This window comes from Macadamia integrifolia, chromosome 13 (genome assembly GCF_013358625.1).
Source record: "Macadamia integrifolia cultivar HAES 741 chromosome 13, SCU_Mint_v3, whole genome shotgun sequence".
Taxonomy (NCBI): domain Eukaryota; kingdom Viridiplantae; phylum Streptophyta; class Magnoliopsida; order Proteales; family Proteaceae; genus Macadamia; species Macadamia integrifolia.
Window position 1 is genome coordinate 10,580,283 of NC_056569.1, and position 9,606 is coordinate 10,589,888.

Here is a 9,606-nt window from a genome sequence, read left to right on the forward strand (position 1 = left end):
CACTGGTTCCATCTCTTCTCCCTCTCGTTCCTTTTCTCTTTCTAATGTTTTATATATTCCCACTCTCACTTGTTATTTGTTATCTATTCAGCAGTTTTGCCGTGACAATAATGTTTACTTTGAGTTTCACTCTTCTTTTTTCTCTATGAAGGATCTGAAGACCAATCAAACCCTCTTCACTAGACACAGTATGCATGGTCTCTATTCCGTTCTAGCATCACCTTATGCCAATCTGGCCTCTGCCTCATTTTTTAGTCGCTGGCATCATCGTTTAGGGTACCCTCATGAACGTGTGCTTCGTCTTATGTTACCTGGTCATCAACTCGTGAAGTCTCCTTCTTTATGTTCTTCTTGCCAAATGGGCAAAGCTAGTTGATTGTCACTACGTGAAAGTAGTACTCGTAGTTCCCCTCCTTTGGATTTGGTTTTTAGTGATGTATGGGGCCCCCACCCCACAGTTTTTTCAAATGGGAATCGTTATTTTGTTATATTTGTTGATGATAATACAAAATATATTTGGTTTACTACTTTAAAGTTGAAGTCTGATGTTTACTCTGCCTTTCTTACTTTTCAGGCCTTGGTGGAACGTCAGTTCTCTTGCTCCATCAAGGCCATTCAAACTGATTGGGGGGGGGAGAATTCCGTACTCTCCCGTCTTATTTTGCCAAGTTGGGCATCCAACACAGGTTATCTTGCCCTCATACTCATGAGCAATAGGGAACAGTTGAACGTCGTAACAGGCACATTGCTGAAACTGGGATTACCCTACTATCCCATGCCGCTGTTCCCTAGGCTTACTGGGATTATGCCTTTGAAACCGTAGTCTTTCTCATCAATCGCATGCCCTCCTCTATCACAGGTGATAAATCCCCCCATCAGTTAGTTACAGGCAATTCTCCGGACTACTCTTTTCTAAAAATCTTTGGATGCCTTTGTTATCCATGGTTCCATCTTTACAATCATCACAAGGTTGAACCCCGTTCTGCCTCATGTGTTTTCTTAGGATATAGCCCTTCCCATCATGGTTATCGTTGTATGGATCTCATCACCCGTCGTATCTACATATCTCGTCATATCAGATTTGAAGAATCTACCTTCCCATTTTACACTGCAACACCATCCTCCTCAACCCAACCCCCTCCTACTACCCCTCCCCTATGGGGCATTGCACCTAACATACCTACCCCTCAACCTCACCCTAGCCCTCTGCCTACCCTCCCAAATCCACCCATCCCTCTCCCTGCCACCCCAGAACCGCCCCTACCCAAACCACCCTCTCCCATATCCCCTCCTTTCTCACCTCACCTAACCCTAACCGGCCCTAACCCTGACTCCTCTACCACCCCACCCCGTTGCACCAGAACCCTACATGATCTCTATGCTGACCCCCTGACCCTCTCTACCACCATGTCACCTGACCCGGCTGAACCTACATGCTTCTCCCAGGCCCACAAGGTTCCTTATTGGCGTTCTGCTATGTCTGATGAATTTAATGCTTTATTACGTAATAGTACTTGGTCTCTTGTGCCTTACAGGGAAACTATGAATCTGGTTGGCTGCAAGTGGGTGTACCACATCAAACGGAAGGCAGATGGCTCCCTTGAGCGATATAAGGCCCGTTTAGTTGCTAAAGGATTTCATCAACCTGGTCTTGACTATCATGAGACCTTTAGCCCTGTCATCAAACCTACTACCATACGGACGATCCTCTCATTAGCCATATCTAACGAATGGGATGTTCGTCAGCTTCATGTTCAGAATGCATTCTTGCATGGTATTCTATCTGAGGAAGTCTACATGGCTCAACCCCAGGGTTTTAAAGATGCCCTGCACCCTAATCATGTCTATCGCCTCCACAAGTCCCTCTATGGGCTCAAACAGGCTCCTAGGGCTTGGTTTCACAGGTTAACTGAGTTCCTCACTCGCTCCAATTTTCAATCATCCCAAACTGACACATCACTATTTATCTACATTCTGTTGTCACATTTGTCCTTGTCTACGTCGATGACATCTTGGTTACAGGGAACCAACCAACTCATGTTCAGACTCTCCTTCATCAGCTAGCTTCAGAATTTTCTATCAAGGATCTTGGTCGTCTCAGCTTTTTCCTTGGTATTGAAGCCCTATATCGGTCTGATGGTGTCCTCCTCTCTCAACACTGGTACATCATTGATCTCCTCCAGAGGGCTGGCATTACTGACTGTAAGCCTGTCACTGCTCCCATGGCCACTACCTTTGCAGCATCTTCCACAGGGGGTGTCCTTCTTTCAGACCCCACCAAGTATCGCTCCATTGTTGGTGCTCTCCAATACATCACCCTCACTAGGCCTGATGTGGCTTATTCAGTGAACTGTGCCTGCCAATTCATGCATGTCCCCTCCGAAGACCATTGGACACTAGTCAAACGGATTCTACGCTATCTCCAAGGTACCAAGGATCATGGGTTATTCATCTCCAAATCTAGTTCCCTCCAATTACAAGCATTCTCCGATGCTGACTAGGCTGGTGATAGTGCGGATCGCAAATCCACAGGAGGCTATGCCATCTATATGGGTCCTAATCTGATCTCCTGGGCCTTTAAGAAGCAAAAGACAGTTGCACGCTCCTCCACCAAGTCTGAGTACAAAGCAGTGGCTGATGCCTGCGCCGAACTCACTTGGCTTCACTCTCTCTTTGAGGAATTAGGGATCACTGTTCCCATTGCACCCATTCTTTGGTGTGACAACATTGGTGTCACACCCTGTTCACACAGAACCGGGCCAGTGACCGGGTTAACACCGGTTAACCCAAACCTGCCAGGATCATCTGATACAGTATTCCATCACAGGATACACACAACTAAGAAAGTGCTCATCAGTTCAACGGAAGACTTGGTTTACCTGTGAATATTCTCATAATACTTGATACCCAAATTGTAATACAATAGTTAAGTACATGTGGGCCCGCAGGCATGATATTTACACAAAAAGAATACAATTTACATATCAAGTATTCAAAAGGAATCATAAAAAATCAGAGTGTACAGCTCAGCTCGGTATCAAAGCTTAGAGCTCAGCTCGGTATCAAAGGTTGAGCCCAGCTCGGCATCAAAAGGTAGAGCTTAGCTCGGCATCAAAAGTGGAGCTCAGCTCAGTATCAGAACTATGGTCCCGCAGCACAACTCTCGCACGAGCAATTAGTGCAGTGCTCTAACTCCTCAGGGACCCACTAGTCATCTTCAGGGAACTCAACGGTGGGACCCGCCCCGTACTCATCTGGTGGATGACCTGCAAAATCATCTAAAAGAGGTGCACACGTGGGATGAGCTCACTAGCTCAGTAAGTGGAAAGATGGACCACACAGTAGTCCACACAACAATCACAACCATATGCACTATATGCTATGCAATACATTTTTAATCACATCCACCTAAGCAACATTACTAAGTCTTTGGTTTAGTGCTACTACAACCACAGTGCGCGTATACCCCGGGTACGAGCCGCGAACTCCATCCCACGATACGCCCATAGGGCTATCGGAGAAGGCCCACTGTGAGTACTCAGAAAAGTAAAAACATGTCGACCACCAACACATAACAATAGCTCATCGGGTTGGAAGAGCTTGCTTAAAGGAAGGGATCTCCTACTTTAAGGTTTAAGAAGACAAGTGAACAATGGCTCAACAACTGATGTATTCTAGGACCCATGGATCCCAACCATCCCGCAGGGTAGGATTTCCAACCGCCCTATCCACTCCCCGAACCTACATGTAAATGACCTGATTGATTGGAGGTTCAAGCGTTGGTGGACAAACCTTCTTCTTATCCTTTTCAGCCCAATTGAAGCCCATGCAATCCAAAAACTTCCACTTACATCCAGGTTTCATGAGGATCAGTGGATTTGGTCATTCCCTCGCAATGGGCTTTTTTTGTACGCTCAGTTTACTATACCAACCTCTCTTCGGCCTCGAGAATCACTGCATCCCCGTCATCTTCGGAGGAAGCCCCCTTCTTGTCAAAAATCTGTAAAATGAAATACAGCCAAAAGGCTAATTTTTCCTTTGGAGATGCACCCATCAAACACTTGCTACCAATGCTCACCTAGCCAATAGAGGCATCAGTGTGACCCCCCTTTGCCCCATATGCCATCTGGAATTGGACGTTCCCATCCACTCTCTCATCAAATGTGTTTTTTTGTCAAATTGTTGGAGGATCTCTTGACTTCAAATTTGCGTATTGGAATTCTGGGGTGACTCTTTGGTTGATGGGTATTCTTTCATCCACACATTTTAGAAATGCAACTTCTTCTACCTCTCTGGGCCTCATCTAGACATCCATTATTTGGCAGATATGGAAGACTAGGAACAAGGCAATATTTGAGTTCACTACCCCTACCTCAACTCTACCTTTGCAACCTCATGATTGCCGAGGGACAAGTATCTCATGACTCCCCATTGTCACAATCTGGTTAGGACCCCTCTTTGCTGATTGTCATGCATCCTCCCACCAGCTCCCACTTCTCCATATGTATGAATGGGTCTTGGAATCCAATATGCCAGATGGGCAGGCAAGGAACTATTATTTGGGACCCAGGGGGCAACTTCTTTGCAGCCAAGTGTAAATGGAGCCTCTTCTTTTCTGCTTATGCTACTAAGCTGGAGGCCATTCGAGATAACCTCTTCCTCGCCTACAACCTTGGATTACAAAATATCATAATCAACTTGGATTGTCTCTCAGCCATTGGCTTCTTTAACGGACAGGCAATTTCTCTTGATTGGGTCGCTCATGCCATTGCTTTGGATATCTATGATTTTCTACCTTCTTTCAATTCTGTTATGTTTTGCCACATTCGTAGAGAGGAAAATTCATTAGCGGATTTCTTAGCCTCGGGAGCTCTTAAGCTTAGGCTCTCCCATGTGTGGGTTTTAACACCCCCCCTTTCATTGTAAATGGTTCTCTTATTTCTAGCCGCCGGTTCACACGGTTATCTTTCTTTTAATAAATTTCAATGTTTAGCCCAAAAAAACTAGCTTAAGTGTCACACTCCGTTCACACAGAATAGGACCGATGACCGGGTTAACTCTGGTTAACCCAAACCTGCCAGGATCATTTGATACAGTACCCCACCACAGCATACCCACATCTAAGATAAGTGTTCAAAAGTTCAGCGGAAGACTTAAATTACTTGTAAATATCCCCAATATACTTGATACCCAAATTTTAGTATATAACTAAGTACATGTAGGCCCGCAGACATGATATTTACATAAAAGAATAACAATTTACGTATCAAGTACACAAAAAGGGGGGTCATCAAAAGAATAAAAAGCAAAATCCTGTATGGTGTCATTACTGTGGTCCCGCAGCACAACCCTCGCACATGCAATCAACACAATGCTCATACTCCTCAGGGACCCACCAATCCTCATCAGGAAACTCAACTGTGGGGCCCGACTCTTGACCTTCAGGCTGGTGACCTGTAAAATTATCTAAAAGAGGTGCGCACGTGGGATGAGATCACTAGCTCAATAAGTGAAAAGAAAGACCACATAACAATCACATCCATATGCACTATATGATATGCAATTCATTTTAAATCTTATCCACCTAAACAACATTACTAAGTCTTTGGTTTTGTGCTACTTACAACCATAGTGCGCGTATGCCTCGGGTACGAGCCGTAAACTTCATCTCGCGATACGCCCATAGGGTTGTTGGAGAAGGCCCACCGTGAGTACTCAGAAAAGTAAAGCATGCCAACCACCGGCTCTCAACATAAAAGTAAATGACAGAAAAGTAAAGGTGCTGACTTCAGTAAGTTAAAAGCAATACAATTGGCCCTCTTGAATATACCACTGAGGTTGTCGACTGTCCTAATGACCAGTTGGACGTATGTCTAACCGCCACAGTGACCCGACAATCGCGACCACTGCTTACCCCCAAGTGATAACCCAACACCTCAACCCCTGTTGGGAAGGGTCGTAGCACAGGGAATAAAAATCCTAAACCGCATGCTCCTATATGGCAGAGTACGATTGCATAGTGCCACTGCGTCCCATACCACGGGCCACCAATGCACTCGTTTCCAAGCCGACTACGGCATCTAGTCTAATAATGCATCATACACAGTAATCCAACCATTCATCATATAAGCACATCAATCATTTAGCATTGAGAATGTAAAACACAACACACATATCATAATCGTATGAGGATGACTAATCTACACCTAATTTGCATGATGACATGGCTAGTCTAGATACAATTGAATGATGTAAGACAAGCCTTAAAATAAAGTCAAATGTCCTCTCCCCACTTACTTGTTGTGTACAAAAGTTCACGCTCGGTACGAGTGAGATCTGACGCGAGAAACGTAAGTTTCTAGTGAAACTCATCATAAATGAATGAAGTTAGTATTTCACCACTTTGGGGTCAAAACTAACGAGATTTGATGTTTAAATCATGTTTAAAATCATAAAAGAAGGTTGCCCATCCATTTTGGGCCCATTCGGACACAAAAATCTCGTTGGGGGGCCAACAGGTGGGCCAGACAGCCCGCCTATCTTTGCCCACAGGTCTTCTCAGGTGAGTGGCTTTGCCCACCGGTCCTTGCCCGCCGATCTTCTCAAGCGGGTAAGATTTTCCCACCGGTCCAACCGACGGGCACCCTCAGGCTGGCGGGTTTGCCCGTCGGTCCTCGCCCACAGGTGGGAACCGAGGTGCTGCCCCCTCAGGCGGGTGCCCTTTGGCGGGCGGCTTCGCCCGTCGGTCCTCGCGCACCTGTGAGGGCGGAAATCTGCTTTCTTCCTTGAAATGTTCCCCAACCTTGGGGAAACCAAATGGGGTTGTTCTAATCACATTTTCCACACATCTAAGGTCTTATAAGATGATTCTAACCTAGATCTAAGTTAGATTTAATGATTGAAAAGCCATCTTACCATCTTTGCTCAAGAACTCTTCTAAAACCCTAAAAATCACCTCTTAGCTTAAGAAATCACCAATGCTTCTCAAATCTTGTAAACATTTCTTTAAACCCTTCAAAATCAACACATAGACCATCTATTAAACCTTAGATTCATCATCTCAAGTGGGATTTACAAGATCTCAAGGAACTCTACCCAAATCAAGGGTTTCACATGGGGTTTGGTGAAAGTTTAAGAATTTTAGCCTTCGCTCACCTCATATCGTAGGCCTCGTGTTGGGGATCACCTTTCCGGTGTCGGAATGAGAAGATCAAACCTCGGCATCGTTTAAAACCATTTCTCCCTCCTCTTTCTTTCCCTTTCTTCTTCTTCGTTCTCTTTTCTTTCTTTCTTTTCTCTCTCCTCTTTACTCTTCTCACCAACTCCTTAATGCATTAAATGGGAAAAGGAGAAACACAATAAGTACTATTTATACTTAGAGAATATCTAGTAACCACATGGGTGGGTCACTTAGGTGGGCGGACTCGCCCACTTGTGACCGCCCACCTATTGGTCAAAACTTAGCCAACAAGTGAGATTTCGATGGAATTCGACTATCGGCATGTATCTCACTCTCGGCACAAGATATATTATACGCATACACTTTAAGATACGGCTACATACTAGCATTACCCATACATGGTCTTATGATACGTGTATGTACACGGCTTGGGTACACCCGTCTCCTCTGGCACTGACTCGGACTTGTCTGGCCAACCTGTGTTCAAAGTCGCCCTTGCCATCATGGTCCATAAGGAACCCGCCTTAACCCTCTCTGGTTCGGGTCCTGCATGGTTAAATCGGGTCAATCGTGTAATTAAACCAGGTTTTAAAAAGTAGGGTATCACATTTACCCCCCTTTTTTGAAAATTTCATCCTCGAAATTGGCGTACTTGGTTGTTCAAAAAGATGAGGGTACTTGGCTTGGATTTCATCCTCTTTCTCCCAATATACTTCTTCAAGTGAATGATTAGCCCATCGCACATTTACGAAGGAAATAGAGTGGTTGCGAAGGATTTTCACTTTTCGGTCCAAGATTTCAGCTGGCTGTTCTCTATAGGTCATATCAGCTTCTAGATATTCTTGTTCCACAGGTAATACATACGATGGATCATAAATGTATCGCTTCAGCATGGATACATGGAATACATTATGAACATTTCCGAGTGAAGGTGGAAGGGCAAGCATGTAGGCTACTGAGCCAGCCCGAGTTAAAATCTCAAATGGACCAATGTATCTCAGGCACAACTTACTCTTTCTATAGAACCTATGCAACCCTTTAGTAGGAAAAATCTTGAGAAACACCTTTTCTCCTGCTTGAAACTCAATGTCTTTTCTGCGGGTGTCTGCATAACTCTTTTGATGTGATTGAGCTACCTTAATCCTTTCTCGAATAACATCGACCTTATCACATGTCATCTGTATCATTTCGGGTCCTAACATTCAGCGTTCGCCTACCTCATTCCAATACAGAGGAGTTCTACACTTCCTACCATATAATGCCTCATATGGAGCCATCCCAATTGTAGCTTGATAACTGTTGTTATAGATAAACTCCATAAGGGGTATATATTCTTCCCAACTACCACACATTTCCATTGCACATGCCCTGAGCATGTCTTCTAATATCTGTATGGTTCGCTCTGACTGACCATCAGTCTGTGGGTGGAAAGCAGTACTCAAATTCAATTGTGATCCCAAAGCATGCTGGAAGCTTTTCCAAAATCTAGAGGTGAACCTTGGGTCCCTATCTGACACAATGCTCACTGGCACTCCATGCAAGCGCACTATGTTATCCATATAAAGTTGTGCTAACTTGGCCATAGAGAACTTGGTCTTGATGGGAATGAAATGTGCAGTCTTAGTAAGCCGATCAACTATCACCCATATCGCATCCATCCCCTTAGGTGTGCATCGTAGTCCGGTGACAAAGTCCATTGTAATCCTATCCCACTTCCAGTCTGGTACTGGGAGTGGCTGAAGAGTACCATAAGGTCGATGCCTCTCAGCTTTTACTTTTTGGCATGTAAGACAAGTCGCCACATATAGGGCTAATGTGATTCTCATGCTTGGCCACCAGTAATTTTGTTTAAGGTCTTTATACATCTTTGTACTTCCTGGGTGGAGTGAGTACTCGGAGCTATGTGCTTCCGCACTATCTTGTCTTGTATCTCCAAATCATCAGGCACACAACCTACCTCGAAACAATAATGCCCCGTCGCTGGCTAAAACGAAATCAGGGTCGTTCATTGTTTGCTCTTGAATCTTAATTCTGATCCGTTGCAACTCAGGACCCAAAGGTTGTTTCATTATCTCCTCTTGCCTAATTGATGGATGCACCTGGAGAGCTGCCAAGGATACAGTTAACCATATAATGTTTTCTAGTTGATGTTCAAGCTCTAAGGTTGCTCCTTCATAGAAGAGGGTTTCATCCATTAGCTTCACCTCTTGTACGAGCTGTGGGCAGACTGCTAAGTGTGAGAGTGACATAGTCTATGCCTTCCGACTCAATGCATCTGCCACTACATTAGCCTTGCCAGGATGATATTGAATGTCATAGTCATAATCTTTCATGAGCTTGAGCCATCTCCTCTGCCTCATATTCAAATCTCTTTGGGTAAAAAAGTACTTAAGGCTTTTGTGATCACTGTATATCTCGCACTTCTC

At 44.6% G+C, this 9,606-nt stretch overlaps 1 protein-coding gene across 1 annotated transcript in view; it reads left to right on the forward strand.

Annotated features, from left to right (window-relative positions):
* The first annotated feature begins 4,536 nt into the window (after nucleotides 1-4,536).
* Nucleotides 4,537-9,606, forward strand: part of LOC122059005 — a 5,753-nt gene continuing 683 nt past the window's right edge. The window contains exon 1 of the mRNA XM_042621715.1: nucleotides 4,537-4,895. Within this exon, the coding sequence (XP_042477649.1) occupies nucleotides 4,537-4,895 (359 nt within the window). The remainder of the gene's footprint in view (nucleotides 4,896-9,606) is intronic.